At 36.1% G+C, this 23205-nt stretch overlaps 1 protein-coding gene across 2 annotated transcripts in view; it reads left to right on the forward strand.

The window, feature by feature from the left end:
- The window catches only part of LOC100648090 (eye-specific diacylglycerol kinase), a 63636-nt gene that overhangs the window by 20624 nt on the left and 19807 nt on the right, over positions 1 to 23205 (forward strand). For both annotated transcript variants that reach the window (XR_007224461.1, XM_012309159.3), the window contains exons 3-5: positions 17760 to 18433; positions 20967 to 21361; positions 22249 to 22631. Coding sequence is in view for 1 of the 2 variants with exons in the window: in XM_012309159.3 (XP_012164549.2) it covers positions 17760 to 18433; positions 20967 to 21361; positions 22249 to 22631 (1452 nt within the window). In the remaining variant the exon portion in view is untranslated. The remainder of the gene's footprint in view (positions 1 to 17759; positions 18434 to 20966; positions 21362 to 22248; positions 22632 to 23205) is intronic.

The raw sequence follows: 23205 nt of genomic DNA on the forward strand, positions 1-23205 counted from the left end.
GTAATATCCAACGTTACAGTAAAATAGAATTACATTATAAAGTTTGATAAAATTTATAATTAACAACGCGACATATTAAACGCGTGATATACATTTTATTTTTCAATTTTAGCTATGTTTTTATGTATTTATATAGTCTTACGTGTAACGTAAAAGAACGTATCTAAAATTCAAAAATAAAATGTACAGAAAAATTCCCATGTGAGAGACACGTATCGGTACTAGAGCTATCGGCGATTATAGTGAAGCATTTGTACCCAAAAAAAAAAAAGAAAAAAGAAGAAGAGCAAAGTGGGAGGGGAAGATACACGGAAAAAATATGTAATACTTTTTTGTAGATTTTTATTCGAGTATTCTACGAAATCAATGGGATGCAAAATTCAGAAAGCCATCGTTACAAATTTCTAAAATTTCTATGAAAAATTACGAATCGGTTATTTTGATTATTTTGACAGTTCTAGCGTTAACAATATGTGGATTGTGGATTTTTATGCATTTATAGGAAGACTAAGTTTGAAACTAAAAATAGCAGATAATAGATACACATATCAGATCGTTCTACAGTTAATGTCTTTTGTTTTACATCTTGAATTCCCAAGACTGTTGAAATTTATACTTACCAATTAGGGAGATTTTTAATTATTATAAAAAAAAAAAAAAAAATAGCAATCGATGTAACAATGATCCGGAGAAAATTCTCTCTCGCGCAAAAATATATAACACACGTAAGAGTGATTACGATATTAAATGGACGATACAAATTTCTGTCATGAAAATTAGAGCCTGTTTTTCAATTGTGTCGATAAAAATACAAATTTTCATAGACGTTCGTAGAGACTAGTAAAAAAATTGTTAAAAATATTTGGTTTCTCTTTCTGTATCGAAATTAATTCTCACAAAATTTAAGGAACGTCTTTATCCTTTCTGCAGATAATGATCCGTGTTATCTACGTTTCTATTCTAAAGATATCGGAAAGGAAGATGATATCAGAAATATATGATAGAGGAGAAAGTATTTCATTGAAGCGAAATATACGTTGAAACAAAAGACATTGTGAGTGTAAACGAGTGGAGAAATATGAGTTGGTGAACATAGTACACATTTCCGTCAAATTAACGAAACTGCGTATAGTTGGGAAATTTTCAGAAGCCAGCAGAGAATCGTTTCTGTGGCACACAATAGCAACTGTAACAAAATGCACTGGTTCGGTCTGATAACGATGCTCTGACGTCGTTTTCACGTACGCATCCATGTTGTTCCCTTTGCGTTGTGTTAATTGAAACACTTTGGTACACGTTCAGAAATCTCTGTCATCGTTAACAATGTTCTGGTGCACGGAGAATCTTTGTTGCCTTCTCTGTATGATGTACGCTTGGACACACGCGATCCAATTTGGGCGTAATTTGTCAACGTAAATTGTTATGGCTTGACTTTGATTCCTATTATAATATTTCGACGGTAGATACTGCGTAACTTCTCTAGAATTTCGAACAATTATTGGACCAATCTTTGGACAAGTAAACTTTTCAATTGTAATTCTTGAAAGCCTAAATTCGACTTTGATCTTCAAGGTTTCGGGTTTAACTATTTCTCGCAGAAGTAATAGAACGAAGAAGAAAAAAGAAAGAGGAAGCGAAGAAAAAGCACGCGGTGCACAAGACAAATAAATTGAAGAGATGAGAAAAGAGACGAGAGAAAGGAGAAACGAACGAACAGAAAGTATATCCAATAAAGATGAAAGCGAGAAAGAGAAAAAAGGGCAGGTCTGGAATCGAATGGAAAGCGAGACAAAGAAAGAAACAACGTAATAAGGAAGGGATCAGTTAGGAAGATACAGGGTGGGAGGCAGACATGGAAAAAGCAATGGGCAAGGAAAGACGAAGAACGGAAAAAGTAGAAAGAAATATGAGAAAAAACAGAATGAAATGCTTAAACGTAGATGTTTGATGGTGCGAATGTTAACAACTCTACGCAGTTGGTATATTAGAAAGATTTTTATAAACATTGTTACGTAGCCAAATTCTAAAACTTACTAGCAAAGAGTAAATGTTCTATCGTTATATGATGTATTAGCCTTTTCAAGAATGACTTTATCAGAGTCATTAAAGTACTTTTTTTTCTAAATTAAACAACGTATTAGACTATGGTCACTAATGAAGTATTTGAAGAACGACAGTAGTTACCGTAACAAGCCGTACCGTAAAATAAATACCACAATCTGTCGATTATTTTGTCGTATTCGTTGATGTTAGTTTGTTAGAAAACGCATTCGCTGCTAGTTCAGGCTAATTTGCGGTTCAGTTAAGAAAAGAACTAAACGTAAGTATTAGGTCATCCCATAAGTTCGTGCCGTTTTTCGAGCGGTTATACACGTTAAGATTGTTTAAGTATCTTTCAGTTTTATGAAAAAATGTAATGCCCCTCTCGTTGTACAACTTCTTCCCATTTTTCATTATTCCGTCTCGATAAAAGTTCTCTTGTATTTCTTTAAAATATGAAATGCATACACAAAGGTCGGCACGAACTTATGGGATGACCTAATACGTACACACGTATGTGAGAATCCCTCAGCAAGTAGAATTTGTACTAAAGTTAGAATCTCGAAACGTTCCGTGACTCTTACGTAGATGAAACGTCAAAGCATAAGCAGCTGAATATCTTCGGTAGGAAAATTGCACGTTTCAAAGAACACGACAAAGACGTTTCGAAACGATATTAAATCGTTTAAATTTCGACGTTTCGCTGGAAATTCTACATCGGCGTGCGAATAAACTCGACGAATCGACACACCTATAGGAAAACGAATCGATAGAAGTCGACCACCGTGACGAAACAATCGAACACCAAAATGGGAACTTGAAAACTAAATTGCACGAGACGAATTGTACATGGCGAACTTTTTCTATTATAGTGGCGCGAATGTTTCTCGGCTAAACCTGCGAGGTGTTCGAAGGCCGTTTACACGTTGGCTGATTTAATTTGGATAGTTTTCAAAGCAGCCATAAATTTCATCTAACGCAACGAACATCGATGTAGAAGTACGGGCCGCTAAACTTCCATTTGGCTGTCAATGATTTATGTTCTGTTCGCGTGGTATATCGTCGCGAAGGATGCACGAGGTTTTAACAGGCTATTCATCGGAATCGAACGGCGTATCGTCGAAAGAGGAAATTAACTGGCGGTGGGAAACACTTGAGTCCAGGTACATGCTCATCCTCTTCCCGTGTTCTGTGTTTCATAGCTGGTTTTCGTTTGCTCGCTCTGCATCCGAATTAAAAGCGAAACGACGCGGATGTTCACGTCGCTGGAAAATTCTTTGTGCGGTTGCTCGTTGTTGATAACAGACAGACCCGTACAATTATGTTATTTAATTAGGTTAGATGTGTCGGTTATGGACGTAAATGTGTAGACGTAAGTCGCATCGTTAAAGTTTATTTTCGAACTTGATTTCAATTTTTTCGTCATTCTGTATCCGCAATAATTTACGCAAACAGTTAATAGAAAAAAGAAAAAGAATATATATATATTTCTTTATTTTCAAGTGGCATACTACATATTAGGTGATTAAATCGAAGCGCAACGAAGTCGAGAACACGTGAACGCGTGGTAGGAAACGATCCATTATATCGGTCCGTTTATATTATACATGTATAGTCGCTAGCAATGAGTGCTATTGTACAATAATCTCGTGCAATTGTTATCGCAAATACGATTTCACACGCTAAATCACGGGATGAATCGATTAAATGTTACTATAATCGTTTTCTCGTTATTACGTTAAATACTCGTCGGTTCAATAACGAGTAAATAATTACCGTTTATCATCTGTTCGATAACATATTCGCTTATCGTTCTGGAGGAAACGTCCCGTGATTTGTCGCTTCGCATTGTATTCCGAGTTATTCGTTTATCGAACGCGCTATGAAAACGGAATAAAAAAGAAAAAAAGAAATAGAAGAAAAGGAAGAAAGAAGAGAAAACAGATAAAATTGAACAGGCGAAATAAATGAAATAATAAAAAAAGAGCGAAAGAAAAAATGAAACAAAAAAGGGAGGTGACGAAAGTCATCGCTTTTTAACGTGTCAGCACGTTCGAACATCCTATTTTGTGGTAATTCGTTCGCAGGTTGGAAACACGGCCGCGAGAAAAGAAGCGAGAGACGTTAAAACAGCTTTTAATTACTTTTTTGACACGCTATTTTTAGCGGACCGACTTCTTCTCACTTTGTCTCTATGCAAACGACGGAAAACATTTTATCAGACTTCCTCCCTACGTTTCCTACGTATTTGTTGAATTTTAATGATTGTTTCATTCAGAAACACAGGAGGCGCAATCTTAGAACCATCCTGTTAATTATTCTCTTGGTGTTCTTTCATTCTTTTTCTTTTTTTCGTCTTTCATCTTGGCTTCGTTGTATAAATGTTATTATACTCCCCGCGGTTTGTTCTTTATCTGTGTTAGTTTTTAAGAACACGGTGCATGATTTCCGGACTAAATGTTATCTCCTTATTACACGCTTCTATTGTTCCATTTAGTCGAATGACTTTGGAAAGGATAACTAAGGGAGAAATCGTTGGGAAGCAGATATTTTTCCACGATATTTCGTATCGAAGTTTCGAAGATCCTTCTAATATGTATTTAACGTTGATGAAATTAGCTTTGATTGGAAAATTTGATTTCGAATCGATTACTTTTCTTTGTGGATTGAAAAAAGAATTTCACCCTGGACAATACAGTGAAATATTTTCTTGTGTCTTTTCTCGTTGGGGAGAATCGTCAGAGTATCTTTGGTATTTCTTCTTTTATCATTCGATATATGATTCTTATGTAGTTGTTATTATTATTACTATAGATAATAACAACTCGAGATATATATCTTTGTATCTTTTTCTAGTTGTATGTTTTTTATTGATTCTTTCACACTTACTTTATAGAGAAACGTTTTATTTTTATAATTTGCGCGCGATGTGAACTATTTATTCTCAATTTAATATCATCATTCTGTGTAAAATAAAATATTTGCAAAATTTCAGCGTATTCAAAGAGGGCAGAACTTTTTGAGCAAAAGTATCTCTGGAATCTGTAAAGAAAATATAATTTCAATTAAATTGTCAGAAGCATTTGTATTTATTTATAGGCTATAATTATAGACATAATTCTATTTATACGCGTGACAATTTTTCACATCATCGGCGATATTCTCAGAATATCAACATCGATATTTCAGCGAAACGATATAAACCAGGCCCCCTGTCCAATGACGAATTCATGTAAGTGTCTGAAGCAAATGTTCAGACCGTAAGTTCCAAGTACGTGTATAGCATAGAGAAGCATGTAGAACACGAAATGCTATTTAACATGACTGATTTAGGTAGAGTCGAGGAAGTTGGATGGCAGAAAGGTAGGCAGCTGTACGGTGTTTCCTGAGAACAATGATCAATTAGGATTACTCTAGCAGGTAAACGTTACGGAGTTTGCAGTTCTGACATGAAGTTATGACCCAAATTCATTTTACTACTTACAAGGAATCATCTTATTTTCTCAAAGTAACTTCGGTCCATAAAATACAACGTTCTTGAGCTTCGAGATTTGGCTCATCTTATTTTTCTATTATTAAAAATACATTCCAAGTTCAAAGAAAAAAAAAAAGAGAAAAATATGTAAGGATCGTTGTTGTTACGCATGATTTCCTATTGCAATTTTCTAGCAAATCTTTTCGTGAAATATTCAGACTAAAATTGGGACATGGAATATCGAAGGCCGCAACAGGCTTAAAAATAAAACACGTTACGCGATAAATCACATCATTCCTCTTCTCATCTTTCACTTTCGCCTTAGACAATGATTAGTTACAGCCAATAGTTTCAGTAAACCGATGCTCGTTAAAAGTTGACGACATTCGTTACCCACACGTCCCTTTTTCCTCTTAATCCTTCGCACGGTGTCGTAAAACGGCTCTACCTTCAACACGTAGCAGCGTAGAAGGTACTGCAAGCGAATAATCGTAAAAACCAAGGAGTAAAAGCATAGGAAGAAATGTCCGGCATGTTTCCCAAAGATACGACTATTTGGTGCGAGAATAAAAACGCGACGTAGCCCGACATGAAAAATAATGTGCGCGGTACTGACGTGCCACGATGGACAGTAGTTGGAAGTGGTCGATAGAAGAGGGCGAAGAAAAAGAATAATACCGTCGAGCTTCGTTTCTAGGATTGAACCTCTGGACAGCTATATATTCGAAAATATATATGAATTATCGTCTGTTGAATGTTAATGAAAAAAAAAGAAAAAAGAAAAAATACATCTAGTATATATCTATAATATTTTATATATAAGGTATAGATTATATGTATAGACGCATACGTATATGATCAATCATCATAAGTATACATGTATCCACCCACCACACTCGACTTTTTAACATGTAATATTTCATTCCATTCTCTTTTTGCTTGTCGTATAGCAATTATGAATTTCTAGAAATATTGCCGTCTACCATATCGATAGAAGAATAATTGTTCTGCTGTTGATCTCAATTTTCCGTACGATATGACCATGCTGTTTTGTTACATTGCTAATGAACAATATTTCTTGTAACATATAAATGTTTTCTGTGATATGTTTTCAAGTATTTTCGTGAATCGCTGCATATTATACGTACGTTGTGTATTCATTGATTTATCCTTATCCTGTATGCAGTCGACTATATAAATATATGATAAAATATGCATTTAGCCGGATGAAACAGAATGATCATGGAACGCGTCAATTTTTCTGCCAGTCAGTCGTCCTCGTTTCAACAACTGTACCAATGATTGGAAATACTTTGGCGAGACACGGAGTTCGACTACGTACATTTTTTATCGGTGATATCATTTTTAGACAAAGACGTTGGCAATGAATGAAACATTAATGGGAACGATTCTCGTTAGGAGCAAACGCAAAAGGAGAGAGAAAGAGAGAAAGAGAGAGAGGAGAGGGAGTTGTCTCACAGTTCCATGTTTATTTCGTGCGTTTCCTTTTGCTTTTACGAGCAACGCTGCTCTTAGAGATCGGACCGTGCGTCATTTCATCACGCAGATATATCCTTCCCTAGAATATTTCTTTCCTTTCTCCGTTTTTTCTTTCTCGTCTAAATCTGGAAATTCAACCAGAGAAATGAAATTCTTTTTTTACCCACTGGAGTTCGATATTGCTTTTATGATATTTTGAGAAATTGTAGGTCAAAAGTATAAAAAGGGCGATGCGTATTTATTCGTGTTGCCATCTTTCGACGTAATGTTCTTTTAAATTTGATTGAGATAACGAGGGGAACATGCCAGAAAACGTCGTAATTAAGAATTTTTAATTAAGTGCCGCAGTTTCGCCCGAACCGAAAACGAGCACAGTTGATGCTTACGACTGGCTTAATTACGTAATTTAATTGCGTTGAATAATAAATGAATTACTTCCTAATGAATTGCATGATTTTGAAGCGTCTAAGCATTACGATCTTATAGCCACTATAATGATTTCTATAATTATAGACAAACGTATAACTATGTACACGGCTATATACAAATTTAATTAGTGAAGCTATAAGTGGTCGGTTTCATATACACAATTGCATTATTAATTTTCAATGTTCATTAATTTTCTGTATACATTCCGAGTATAAAAAAAACGCAAGCTAGTTTAGAGTATGCGAGCAAAGATTCTTTGTGACGATCATTTAACACGTAATTTTTCTTGTCAAAGGTAATCGGTATTATGACCAGTGTTATCGATAGTATAATAAACGATTGATGGGATATAAAGGTTTATAAATTGTGTATCCTCGCAACATGTTTGCGACGCAACGTTTCCGAGTTCCTTGACTCATCGGTTTCATTCAAACACGTTATATCATTAACGTAATGCGGCTCATTGATTTTACGCCTCTATCGAATCAATTATAGCGTAGATATTAATTGATTTCTGGGAATGTATAGGCAGTGTCTATTTTAATTCTCGTGCGATGGACGAAAATAAACATTCAGCCCTTAAGCAATCGCCATATAGGATTACAAAGACATTATTTTGGTCTTCTTTCATTTTTCAGCGTAACGCTATAACAACGCAGAGTATGTTTTAACAAACATATAATACCATAATTTTAACAATAGGCTACATCACGCAAAATAAAAGCTGGTGTAAAGGATTTTTCCTGAAACTTTACACTTTTCAATAATTTGGTCATCATTGACATTCAAATTAATTTTGAATACGTTTACAGATTATAGGTACGATCGTTGATACACTTGCATTTTGTATGAATCTGCCTGGTAACTTAGTATTTGTATTATGAAAGAAATAGAAACATGCCATTATCTATTCTTCTTATTACTATTGCATGGCCTGCTTCTTTTGTTTGTACACGTTGTACCTACATCCTATTGACATAGTACTCTACCTAAAAATAATCCCGTCGTCACTTAATCACAGACCCTAAAAAACATGTTAGTGAAAAGTTAAAAAAGTTAAACTTGCCACGAAACTATTCTTTCTTGCATATTCGTATTTACCGGGTTGGCAATTAAGTGATAGCGGATTTTGTCATTAGGCGATATTGACAAAATCCGCAACCACTTAGTTGCCAATTCACTTAAATTGCACGTGAAGTATATTCTTTTTTTTACAAGTAAAGAAAATGTTTAAGCTCCTAATTACTTCGAAATGAAATACCTTACTTGAGTATGCGGAAAATATTTAGCTATATATCACAAACCGGTAGTTTGAACGTTAATTTACCTCTCTTATTCCAACAAATACGCAAATAATCTTAAAGTTCAAGCAACGAAATTTAGGACAAATAATGATTTCCCTACTTTTATACATCGTTTGGCCGGGCTACTTGAAAAGTTGATAATCCTGATTTGGAGCGTGATTTAATATTCCCTGATGAATACATTTATTTAGCCAACGCTTTAAAAAATGAATCTTAACTGCAGGACGATGATGTAGCAACGAGGAAAATTAAGCGAGGCTACTACCATTCTATGTGTATTAATAACGGAAATTGGCAATTTACGAAACCTCTTTGTTCAGGTATAAAAAGAAAATTATCGGGCCAACCTTGGCCACAGGGTAGCAACGAGGTTGAAAGAGGGATGGTAGAGGCTGTAATTTTCCGCGTGGCATCTACCACGATAAATATTTTTGCAGCTAGTATGCATGGTAGGAAATTGGATATATATGTCGGCGACTGAAAATTTTGCGTATCATCTGTACTGAATGGCTGTGATTCGTGAATTTATTAAAAAGATTATAACGTTTGTCCGCCTCGTTGAAATTAAATTTTTTACGCGCGACTTTAAAGACAGAAAAATTCATTGAAATCATCTTCCCATAAGGAAAGATCGTAATTTTTAATAATACGTTTCTCTGTTGTAGATACATGAATTTTATATCATATTATTAATCTTCTTGGAATAAGTTTTCAATATTTAACGCAGCAATTATTGTCACGCTTTTACACGAAACCAGTAGGGACGGTCTTGAAAATTCATAGTAAAATTTTCTAAACTGATACGGATATTATATGTCAACCATTTCCTCTAGCGTATCCCATTTATAATATTCCTTAAGAAAAGATTCAGTTACATCATTTTTCCATTGAGCTTCCTTGATTGAAAAATCTGGAATAAGGAAACACTATCGTAGTAAATTAAACGAGATTTGCGGTAGTAACGTTTCCATAATAGCCTTAAAGTACAGATTGTTGCACATAATTTTCGCTAATCGTATTTGGTTGGTTTAGTTTGTCAGGATTAAGTTTCCTAATGGAAAGAGGATCCTGTCCTTTGTCTTCCTTAAGAAAAAGAAACAGTACGAAAATAAACGCGTTACGTAACGGAATTTGTAGAACAAAACTGTTTGCAAGGAAATTATTGAAAAAAGGGAAAGTATGCCAAGGTGGCGCGCGATCAGAGCGTCGTTTAAATTCGAGTTTGCATAAAATATGAGTATCGTATCGCCGTAATTTTCGATCCAGCCTGACGAAGAGAAACGCGCATAGATTTTTGACCGGTGCAAAAAAAGCTCGTTCACGGCAACAACACCGTTTTCGGTGTAAAATTGCCTATAATCGACGAAGACCGCTCTTGGTAACACCCAGACCGAAACATTTCTGTTTCCAACTATGCAGCAGTTTCGAATTTGTTCCTATGTGAAATCCTATGTGAATGGCGTAACCAGGTTTTGTGAAATTTGAAACCTGCGACATGCGTCCGTGTACAAGGTGTTTCATACAAAATGAGTATCTCTAAACTTTAGCCGTGGGTTTTATACGTCTCGATTTGACGAGAAAACATCATGCGTGAAAAAAGTCAAACTAGAACTGTTTTCATTTTGAAAGTAACAGTGTCAATCTTTTTGATTGACAATGAAGGTTTTCAACCAGGTTATATGTATATTAGCGTAGGCAGAACTGATGGAAGTTATATGGTTTCATAGCACATAGAAAGTAGTATGGTTTATGAAAATTCATATTTTTATAAACGAAATCACACACGTAGATAAATGAACTATACGTGGTTTGTTTTATGATCTGCATATTATATAGGGCTTTGGATATTTTCTGTATTTTTGCGCATTGAAATTTTCCATAAATGCTTCAACGTTCTTAGTTTAGTCATATCGTAGAACAGTCTTTAATTATTTCTACAAGCTACCAGTCATACAATTATATAGAATAATTAATTATAGGAATATTTGTAAACAATTATCTCTATTTTAAAAATTGTTTTCTTCCATAGTTTCATACTACAATTTATTACAAGAAATATCGGGAAAAGGTTGGTTTAAAAATTCCTAAACAATTTTCACAATCTCTGTTACACACAGAATGGATTTTGTTCTTGATAGTTCTAAAGCATTTTCGTAATAACACCAAGGGTATCGTAATTCAGAATCTCTGAATATTGTGATAAATATAACAGTAGTATAGCGATCCGAAATTGGAAGAACGCGTTTGCGTCTCGCGGGGGATGATTTTTCTGATTTGTGTCGACACGACCTTTTGTTCCGCGTATTTCCCAGCATTCTACGTTCATGAAATATGTAACTTTCTGACTTTGCCCGTTATTCTTATTTCCCTGCTGTTTATATGTTCATGTTTGCTTCTTAGCTTCATCAAGTAGCTACCGTCCATGCTTCTACGATACTAATTTTATTGCCTCTCGTCGTTTCTTTCATTTCTTCCACTCGAATCGAATACTCGCTGGATATAACATCCGTTGGAATTGTATCATCCATTTCGTCATTATTTATACAACGGCCACTCTGATAAGATTAAGTCAACGATGAATCATACCTTTCGATGATTTATCTCGCATCATTTCCATTGATGCACCCGTATGAATGAAACGAGAAATTAATTGAAAGATTTAATTAAAACGGATGATATTCGATTTTCGTTTTTGCAATTACTAAAATCGTACAAGTGTTCTTGTTAACTTTCATTGACTCTGTAACCATAACTCTAACCGATTGATCGTATGTACACGTTAAGAGTTAAGTTTCTGATAAAAGTGGAGACTTAGTAGATGGAACGCGCAATAACACGAATCACAATACCCGTCGTTCCAAACCGAAGAACTCTTTTCTCTTCTTTTTGCACTTTTCTGTACCTATAAATTTAACGAAGATATTAAAACAGACAAAATAAACAAAACACCCTGTATATCAGATTTCACGTTTTCATTAAAATATGGTATTCGATACGTTCACGTTTAACACGCGTTCATGATATTCATTCTCTACGTTACATACACCGATAAATAATATTTTCGTAAAATTTCTGTCTATGGTATTTTCGAATTTTGTATGCGTACGCCGTATGAATTATAATGAAATCTTTTCGCAATCTCGCGATTTTACGACAAGTCGGGGTTACAGGTACGTATATATGTACATGTACAGACCAGCATATAGCTCGTAAGATTTTAGACGAATTTCATGATACCGCGTGTCCGTCATATTTAACAAGAATCCAAAATCAATTTCCATCGCATGCATGCGAGCGTGGTAACGTCTGGTTAACAGGACCAAATGGAAGCTTTCCTCCTAACTAAGTAAACAAGCATTATTTGCATTAAATTATACTTAACGTGCTTCAAAGTATGTTTAAACTTGTCGCGGGGCATGATATTTATCGTTGCCGAGATTCCAACGATCGATACACATTACGCGCGAGCATACTTCCGCCGTAGCGACGAGTGACTTCCTGCTTCTTCCGTTGAAAATTAATCTTGAATTTTTCAAACGATTTCGATCGTCGTTCTTTTATCGATCAGGTAAATATTTCTATTCGCTTGCTTCCTTTAGGATCGTACCACGTTACATTATCTGACACAAATGTGTCTTAATTTCTCAATTTAATCACCCGCTGTATTTATTTGTTTATTTAATATCGCTACACGCCTTTCGTTTATTTATTCGTGAAACGTTTTCTTCCTGGTACGTACGATTGGAGTCGTACGACAAAAATAAACTTTGATTTCATACTTTTCGTGTACCTGGACATTTTTCTCCCCTTTCAAATGATCAATCAAATCGATGAAATATTTTTGGGATAAAGAACAATTAGTGTAGAAGAAAGATAAGTACAACATGTTTTTCATAAGATGTATTGTAAAACATATTGAGTAATCATCACATATTAATATATAAAATAATAAATTTATCAGATTGTTTGGAAGGTTGGTAGTAAAATTTAAAAAAAGATTGAAGAATTAGTGTAACTTCTATCGAGATTCATAGAATGAGAAATGTCATCAAGCTTAATCAGATTATCATACCATTAAATAAGATATATGTATCTTTTTTTTCGACAACTTTGCATTATTTATCGGACGACTGATCATTGTCGCGATAAACAGGCCGTAACGTTTTATAAATAGCATTATGTATTCTGAAATGTCGGTTTGCGTACATAGCTTGATCGTCGTACGTAGAAGAGTGTCGTTTACTTCAATTGAGAAAGAGGCTGAAGAGCTTCATACGCAAAGGAGCCACGGCTCTGCTTCATTGTTTGGACATTTCCAGGAATATTTTTCCGTGGAAAATTCGCTTCAGTAGTGAAAAAATTGAGGATTTTCGCTTCACTGTGCAGGGTGGAAATGTAAACTTGGAAAGCATATTACATATGTAGAAGTTAATCAAATGGAGATCCGAAAAAATAGATCGGCTACGTTGATGCAGTAAACTATTTTGCGAATTTAACCGTAGCAAGAAAAAAAAGCTTGTATGCATTCCATGTGCATTATTTAAAACGTTTCAAATAACGTTCTAGAATAAAACGGGCGGAAAGTTTTCCCCGTGAAATATTTAATTTATACAGTTTGGTTTAGAGCAGTCGCAATTGGTTGAAACAGGATTTAATTTTTATTTTAACCGGCACATCGGCAACGCGTTGTTTCGAATATGAAAGCAGAACATTTTTTCGAAATTTAAAAAAAGGAAATATCCGACGAAACGTGCTCGTCATATAGATATCATGATAATCAAATTTGTTCCATTTCGTGATATCCGTTTGGCCAGAAAAATTATTCCCATCGTCAAAGGAACGTTGTTCCTTTTTTGAGGAACTTTTTCGAGGTTTTTCCTTTTCGGAGGAGTACGGTGTATCGCGAATAATTTTTTAAGAACGTTCGAACGAGACAAAGCTATTCCAATCATCGAAATACTATGATATATTGCATTCGTCTAATTAATATAATAATAGGCGTATAATTCTTTTTATGGAAATATAAAACAGCATGTTAATCATGACAAATAAACTTGTATCGATCGAAAATTTGCAATATTCTAGGCTTTTGTAGGAAAAATTCACGAGAAGTATTAATGGTAGGAACATAGATTTTAAAGTATTCTTTTGATAGAACAAGATTGGACGTGTTAAGAGGAATTTTCAAAAATCAGTTCCAAAAATTCGTTGCCGGGGAAGGCAGGAAATTTCTCGTGAAAAGGGTCGTAATGGTATTCAGTGAATAACAGGAGGTAGACGTATAATTCAACAGCATTGAATCTCATAAACTCAGAAATCTCTCATAAATCTCATATTACTTTTATTGCACAAGCCAATGCTATTACCAGAAATATTATTTGCTCCAACATTATGTGTTTTTAATGCAAAGTTTCAGAGTATTATTAGTGAGTAATCTGAGAATTTATAATTCTGTAGTTATCTCATACTTCAGGATTCCATTAAATCGTTTCTCAATCTCCAGAAGCTTACTAACTGTGCTATCGTTTTTGTGGCATGCACAAAGCGAATAGTAATTCTCTTGTATGGTTACCAATATCCTGGAATTTTACAGCTATTGCTCAATCGTGAGACTGTTCACTCGCAGCCGTTCTCTGCCTTCGATATCAGTGATCCACAAATTCCAATTTCGAATCGCATAAAATTCTTTCGTGTCCATTAAATGTCGAATGTGCATGAATCAAAAGAAAGGGAAAAAAGGAATGAAAAAGGGATGAAAAAAGTCGAGTGTGAAGCCAGTACGGACCAATACGACCACGTCGATAATATTCTCGATTTACAGTGTGGGTACTCAACCTTTCGCGAATGCATACCATCAGACTCAAAATTGAAAAATTGCAGTATGTAGCGCGAAGAGGAATATATCTTGTAATCTATGTACAATGCACGAAGCTAAGACTATATGCTTATTATAGTAAGCGTTATTCGATTAGGCTTAACATCTCAAAATTCAACTTTGAACCTGGTACAGAATGATCAAACTTGTACGTTGTAAGGTGTTGTTAGATTTCAATATGATGACTAAATTCGAAGAATGAAAAACTACCGGGTATTTTACGTTCAATAATAATAATAAATATAAATAATAAGAGTAATAAACACGAATTATGATAATTTTAACTGAGAATATTAAGCTTAATCGATAAACTTCTTACCCATTGATGAGAAGGAGCTATATATCCGTAGAAAACTATGGTCGTTTAATATATGGATATCGATTGTTTGATTTTGTAAGGAAAATATACGGATGTTTATCTATGGTACACAGAATTTCCATTCCAAAATTCTGATGTGTTAATCTATGTACTTTGCTTTCCGTATCTCTTAGCTTTCACGTTATTTGGTCTGATGAATTATTCCAATATCTAGATATCTCTAAGGCGAATATTTTCCCAGCAATAGATATGTTCTTTATACACAAAAGAAAACAGTTATCTGTTATTCTTTACCTGCTGTTACTACTTGTATTTATCAAACGTTTGGCAAATATGTTATTTGAAAACAATTTACTTCTTAAGTAAGATTTTCGAATTATGTTTCAAGCAATTTTATTTCCAACTCGCGTCTTATTTTACTCGGAGTAATTATTTGATCTTTCTACTTGTCGTTTTATTTGGAGTATCTAATTATTTGACCTATTTTCCTTTTCTCTCTTCTTTTTTTTATATTATTTGGAACAATCGTTTGAACTTTTGAGTCAATATTTTCATGTCAAATATAATGATTCTAGATTCTTCCTTCCAACTGTCGCGTTCAATAATCCCACTTTGGTTGAGAACCTCTGATTTATAGCAGTCCCGATCGACACGGAAAATCGAGTATGAGATCTCGTTTAAGTGCGATTTCCGCGTCGATCGCAGCCAGCAATTTCCACGCGATAAATAAATCTTACGGATCGTCAGCGACGTGCCCGTTTTCCAAGTGGAATCCGAGCATCAGCCGCGTGTACCGGTAACGAAGATTGATTCCGCCTGTGGCCCCAGACTTTGATGAATCGGCGTTCGTTCATCCGCCGAGTTTTCCATTTAAGTTTCACGCTGATCCCTTTAGCCTACCCCTTTCGCCTGTTTTTGCGCTTCGTGAAGACGTTCGGACTGATAACGCGCGACCTTTTACGCTATTAAGATGATCGATCGTCGCGACGTTGAGGTCCATTCTGCTGAACGGCTTAATTTACAGGCTGCTAATTCACATTTGGCTTTTAGGGCACGTGTTCCGGCCGCTTGTGTTCGTGCTCGTTTTACAAGTCGCGATCAAGGGTTGAGAAGAGAATGGGAGCAAAAGTACTAAATTAAATGAAGTAAAATTTGTCAGAGGTTCTCGACCGATTGTAACGAGCAAGCTTTCCAACAGTTATGGCTAGCAATGTGCATATGAGATAGATACTTTTATAATCATTATTAAAATTATTTCTCGAATAAAAATTTTCGACGGAGGTATGATACGTTCCACTGGATTTACATTTTGCGCTTTTAAAAAGCAATGAATAAAGAAGAGTGGCTGAGAGAGCAAAGGGACGAGAGAGACCCAACGATAGGGCGAGATTTGCCCGCAAATGGTCTCGATCGATCAATCCAATTTGGCCGAAGAATGGTTTGAAGGTGTCTGTGCCATCGAATTCGAGTGGTCTGGCTCTAAGATCTCTTTCTCGATAAAATTACGTCTCTGACGAAGCAATTAACCGGTACCATATAAAAAAGAACGGAGAAGAAAGAGAAGAAGAAGAAAATATCGTATCCTCGGATGGTGTAGAAAAAAACGCATAGACTCGTCTCTTCTTTTCCTTTCTTCCTCTCTCTTCTTTTCTGTACAAATTGCCCCACTCACAGAGAAGATCGTGGCACGTTTCGGGTGACTCATGTAGGTCAATATAAACCGTGACGGCTGAGCAATATCGGAAGGAAAAAAGTTTTTCTTTGAGAGGAACTGAAACGACGGAGAAGAGGTTCGATGAGGGTCTGTCGACCAGCCTTGACCCTCTACAACCTCTACCGACGCTCCTCTACTCGACCGCGTTTCTCTCGTCGAGAATCGTCACAATTTTAAAGCGCTGTTCGTACATAGTTTATTCAAGCCTATCGGCGAACGATAGAGCTTGATGGTTTTTGTTTGACCTCAATGATCATCGTTTTGTCCCTTTGATCATCGTGTAGACAATGGAAACCGATGAACCTTCTAAATCGTTTGAAAGGTGGCGAACAGGATAACGTGATTTATACGTGCACCATGAATTCCGTGAATCCGCTGTCATCTGTCTTTCCACCCTCTTTCTTTCGTGTTTCCTTGTTTTCTCCCTCTTCTTTATTTATTTTTGCTTTTTATAGCCACGTAAACGTGTGCAAATTCTGTCAACGTTTCCATTTGGACAGGGGACAGGGACAAAGTTTCATGGAGCACAAAAAATTTCCCAGTTTTTGCATCGTGTTCGTTCGTCCTGTGACGTGGCGCATTCATTACATCGATCTCGCGTTCTTGCAATCAACGAACGTGTTTTTGTTACGTACTATGTACAACTGCTATAGATTACTTGGCGAACGAACATTTGCCCTAGTACGTTCCCTTTTCGATTTAATTTCTATTTCTTCGTTTCGCAACTGGAGGAAGAAATTTCTGAGCGCACTGATGCTGTAGAGTATTACGTGAAAATAGGAATAAAGCAAAGAAACAAGGGAAATGGGTAGATTACCGTATTCTCGACACGTAACTTTTATCGATTATGCCATTAAAGAGCCGCTAACGAGGTTCCGACTGTTTTCGAACCCCGTTAAACCGATTTCGCGAGCGCTCCAGCTTTTTTCTCTTTCTTTTTTTTTCGAACAACCCCTACAGACTAAGAGGATTGTACGGAACGTGGATCTTATTTTCCTCCGGTTTTACTATCGTTTACTTCGTCCAACAGCGATTTAAAGCGTTATAGACGACCCTGCTGTACCCGAGACATTCTTTAACAGAGAATTTCATTGAAATTGCAGAAACACGGGCCCCGGATGAAATGCGCAGCCTGCAGAGTGGTAGCCCACGCTGTGTGCGCTGTGAATCTGAACTTCGCTTGTAAATCTAGCTTCCGGGATGTCGGGGTCCGCCAGTATCGGGAACAGACGAACACTCACCACCACTGGGTACACCGACGATCACAGAAGGGGAAATGCGCAAATTGCGGCAAGTCGTTCCAATCGAAGCTGAGCTTCACCTCGAAGGAGATTGTCGCGGTGAGCTGCAGCTGGTGCAAGCTGGCCTATCACAACAAAGAAGCGTGCTTCAACGTTCAGAAGATCGGAGAAAACTGCGAGTTAGGTATTCACGCGTCTATCGTAGTGCCGCCATCCTGGATCGTGAAACTCCCCAGGAAGGGCAGTTTCAAGAGTAGCTTGAGAAAATCACCGAGAAAGAAGAAATCTGGAAGCGGTGCTGGCACCGTGTCCAACAGAAAGAAATCGAAAGAAAAGGATAAGGATAAAGAACAGGATAAGGATCAGGGGATGTTATGGGTGGTGAAACCTATACCTACGCCATCTGTGAAACCGGTGCTGGTTTTCATTAACCCAAAATCAGGTGGCAATCAGGGAGCCAAGCTTTTACAGAAGTTCCAGTGGCTGTTGAATCCGAGGCAAGTCTTCGATCTGACCCAGGGCGGACCCAAGATGGGGTAAGTTTATGCACAATAAATAGACTGACAACTTGGATATATATTTTTATCAACATTAATTTAAACACGTGGAATTTCTATAGCGATCTGTTTCATCCGATTTAAACACGAAGAGTATAGGAATACAGGGTTTTTCTTTTATTTTCCTATTTCTCGTTTAGAGAGAAGCAACTTTAAGATTTAATATCAGATTGTTGGTACATTCGATTTTGGAGCTAAATGTTTGACGTACATTGGAAATGTTGAGAATTTTGGATCTTAATAGCCGAAATAATGGTATAGGAAAACTAAATTTACACTTAGAATTTATATTAGAATAATTATATATTTATTTGATAAGCGATTTCAAAGATATTCATCGATACACACTTGCACGTGTCTCAGTACTTTCCTCCATACCCGACTGTTAACCGACTCAACAGTTTACCATACATTGATTTGTTTTCGAGACACCGCGCACACACATACTTCCACACACCGATATTCACACACAAGTATTACTACTACGCAGCTAACCTAGTCTACCACATAAAATTATACGTATCTCAATGGGAAATTTTAAATTACACGCAGGTTTCGATAAAATCGCTAATATATCGGTAATACGATTGTGACGATTTTTGAAATGTATCTACTTGCAATCTTTTCATACGTTCGCATACTATATGCTTCATGTAAATCTTTACGCATTTTGATGTTCCATAAACGAGATATGTCCTATAAATATCCGCACTCTAATAAGAGATAAGAGAAGATATAACGGAGATGGTGGATACGTATATCGATCTGGTACTGTGTTTATTCAAGTGGTAAGATATTTCACGATGTTGTGGAATCGTAAATTGTCAGACATTACCTATAGGTGAACGCATTTGACGTGTATCGCTAATTAAAAATTTATTTTATATCCATCGTTGGTTATTGTAGATGTTTACGATGGGCAACTCTTTTGTCGAACAATTTCTTTATTGTTGCAGTTTATCGACATTTTCTTTTGTCGGAGAAACTAATTTCTTTATTATTTTCTTACGTTGTTTAGTTTCTCATGTTTCAACGACGAATACAATTATTTTAATTAATTTCTTTCGTTTCACTTCATTCGTAGAATATCTACCCTTCGAAGGATCTGTTTTAAAGGGCAGAAAGGAAAGAAATATTTTGCTATTTATATTATGCTATTTTCTATTTCAGCAGTCAGGGTTATGGTAGGGAATTAGGTTAACCGAATGGAAATTCAGTTGAATTAGTTCATTGGTCTTGTCGAAAAGGCGGGAGGGATATTGGAAAATATGACAAATGAACAAGGGATTTAATTAAAGTTGCACTTTCTGGCTCGCAGGCCTAGTTCAATAAAGGTGAAGCTTTTAGAATAAAGGTCGTCGCTACGGTATTATCGGAACTTCCTTCGAAAGTTTATTCAAAAGTTCTAGCGTTTCATTTGGTTGCTTTCACCACGACACAGTAAACAGCATTGTCCACGAATATACCGTAACTTTGTGCATACGATGATCAAAATTTCTCGAAACTTACCTAGCAATCAACTTTCCTGTATTTTTCTAACGAACCACTTGTAACATTTTATCTCGCTATTCATCGAATATCTGAAATTTGTTAATTATGCAAATGAAATTTACTGCATCTGACGATAACGAAAATAGGAACAAGTAGCTTTCTTTTACTTTAACATTAATTTGCAAGCGATATTGTTGTTGAAATCGTATTTGGTATAGGTATGGACAAACATCGTGAAATGTAGTATGCACGTGATGGCGTTATCGTCTTTCGAAATTTGACTTTTAAAATATTTCTGTATTACATTGAATAAAAAGCACGTTACACACAAACATTTGTTATGTCGAGTGAAACGCATTTAATAATGCGTTAAAAATTCTTCAAATATGTATCATATACGGTACAAGCTGCAGCTTGATTTTATTAATCAAGTGTTTGAAAATAAAAGCCATCAATCGGTTAGCTTCATTTTATTTCGAACGATTCGAGATATTCCAGCAGTGAATCAACGAAACCATCCGGACAATATTTTTAATTACCAAATATTCGGTGCTAGGTGATTCGTGATAATCACATTTTGGTTAAGTTGTTTGATTGTATGGTACGTTTTAATTAAATATGTATATTTGTGTGCGCGCCTGCATCCACCTTTATACTCCATGTTATAAAATTATTTATCGCATAATATACGTAGACAATAGAAAATATCCTATAATCCTACAATTTAATCGACTATTGTCGTTAGTATCGACTGTTCAACTATCTTTGTGATCTCTGCGAGGTATATACATATGTACTTGTATTAACCGATCCTTTCTATGTGCAATATGTTTCCAGATTTATTTCGAATTTCACCAATACAATCTTGATAATCGAGTCTCATAACAGCGTAAATAAAATTTTAGTCAGTAAAAGATGTCTACAAACGTTTGAATACCTTCGCGAACTTGTTCTTATAACGCGAAAGGCAAATAAAGAAGAAACTGTTTCCTCGAAAAAGAAAATATTTCCTCGCTTTCAGGTTGGAATTATTCAAGACAGTTCCTAATCTACGAGTTCTGGCGTGTGGCGGCGACGGTACGGTCGGTTGGGTATTATCGATCCTGGATCAGATCGGCGCATCTCCTCCACCAGCGGTGGGCGTGCTTCCTCTGGGAACCGGAAACGATCTGGCCAGAGCATTAGGATGGGGCGGCGGATACACCGACGAGCCAATTGGGAAGATTTTGACGAATATCGGAGAGAGCGATACGACGTTGTTGGATAGATGGCAACTGGTAGTGGAGAGGAATCCTGATGCGCAAGGCGACGATGATAATGGCAAAGGCAAAGAGAATCTACCTTTGAACGTCGTTAATAATTACTTCTCCCTTGGTGTGGATGCGCACATTGCCCTTGAATTTCACGAAGCTCGAGGTTAGTCTCTAAGGTCTCATCCTGCGGCCCTCCTGAAATAGGTTTTCCCAAGCGGTATGCAACAGTTTGTTTAAATTATTTAGAGACGTTCCGTCGGTACCGTTGAACCGTCGAAGAACCCTGCAAAGTAGTTAGGAACCTGTTGCTATATTTCATGCGAACGTCTTTCACTGAAATGCCATATTTTAGACCCCTAAGTGGCCGTGTGTTTTCTACGTGGATGGGAACGAGAGTGAATGTAGAGTGAGAGGATGTAAGGACGTTTTGAGGGTGAATGGCTGTGAAGGATCGATAGTTTAGGGGTTAGAGGAGTTTTAAGAGAAGATGTGACAGAATTCTTTGCAAGATTTAATCCGTTAACCCAGTTGATCTCTTGGTTAGACGTTTTTAAAATTATGAAACGGGAGAATTTTAACTGGTAAGGAAATTGGGTATCTAATTGACAAATTAATTTGATAGATTGAAGTAAAATCCTTATATTGTAAATCTTTTTGTTATCAAGTATCAAAAGTATTTGTAACAAAAGTATATCTATACCTTCCATTGAGCTCGTTCGAATTAAATGGCCATGGTTAAATACAATTAGTTGTCGGATCTGAATATTTCGACTGACATAAATATTTCAGATATTCCGACTGTTACGAATATTTCAAGCACATCGACTGCCAAGTAAAAATATTCTAGTCGAGTCTCAAAATATAAAGTTGCTTAGGAAAGAAAAGAAACAAGTTAGCCAATAAATCTATTTGCGGAGGAGCCTCATTGAAATTCATTGAATATTTCAACCACTATACCAGTCGTAAACGTTATTTCTATAAATGTTAAAAGTTGATCAAATATTTATATGGAAAGACAAAGTAGTATAAAAGTATTCGATTGTTTTGCAGAGGCGCATCCAGAAAGATTTAACTCGCGGCTACGAAACAAAATGTTTTATGGTCAAATGGGTGGTAAGGATCTCGTGCGACGAAAATGGAAGGATCTCTCAGAATTCGTGACGTTGGACTGCGACGGCCAGGATATGACACCGAAATTGAAGGAGCATCGAGTTCACGCTATAGTCTTCTTGAACATTGCCTCGTACGGCGGCGGAACGCATCCTTGGGGTGCTGCGAGTGGAACGAAAGAACCATCGACGGAGGATGGAATGATCGAGGTTGTTGGTTTAACGACGTACCAGCTTCCGCTTCTTCAAGCAGGTGGACACGGCACCTGCATTGCTCAATGTAGCACAGCTAAGCTGGTTACTACAAGGACCATTCCAATGCAGGTAAATTTTCTTCATGGGGAACCTTTTATCCTCAAGTGCTATGATGAAATATCAGGTATCGATACAAGTATTCATTTTCTCACGGGGTCTCCACCTATCTCAATGAAACATACAAATTTCGACTTCTTTATATTATAATTATAATTTTAAGGATCGATCTAATCGAAGATTAGCGAGAGTTTACGTCGTATGTTATTTTGGAGTGATCTTAAAATTATGATAACATTTATCGTTTCTGAGTTATTCCAGGACGCCACGGCGGAGACTAAACTATCACTTGTTACAATAATTTATTATGCTAATATTTCATTAAAAATTGGATATTCGATCATAATACACGAGAGTGATTATATAGATTTAGGAGATAAGATAAGACAGAAGATAAGAAATTAATCTTTTGTGTATCAGGGAAACTTAAGAAACGCGTAATAAAAAGCTTGGATAATTAAACGGTATGATATAGCGATTTAGTGAGTTTGAGCGAGTAAATAATAGCTTAGCGTGTAATGAAAAAAAAAAAAGAAAATACAGAAGACAGATTGCAAATAAATCAGGCGTCGTGAACATAGGAAAT

The sequence above is a fragment of the Bombus terrestris genome, chromosome 6, assembly GCF_910591885.1.
Source record: "Bombus terrestris chromosome 6, iyBomTerr1.2, whole genome shotgun sequence".
Lineage (NCBI taxonomy): Eukaryota > Metazoa > Arthropoda > Insecta > Hymenoptera > Apidae > Bombus > Bombus terrestris.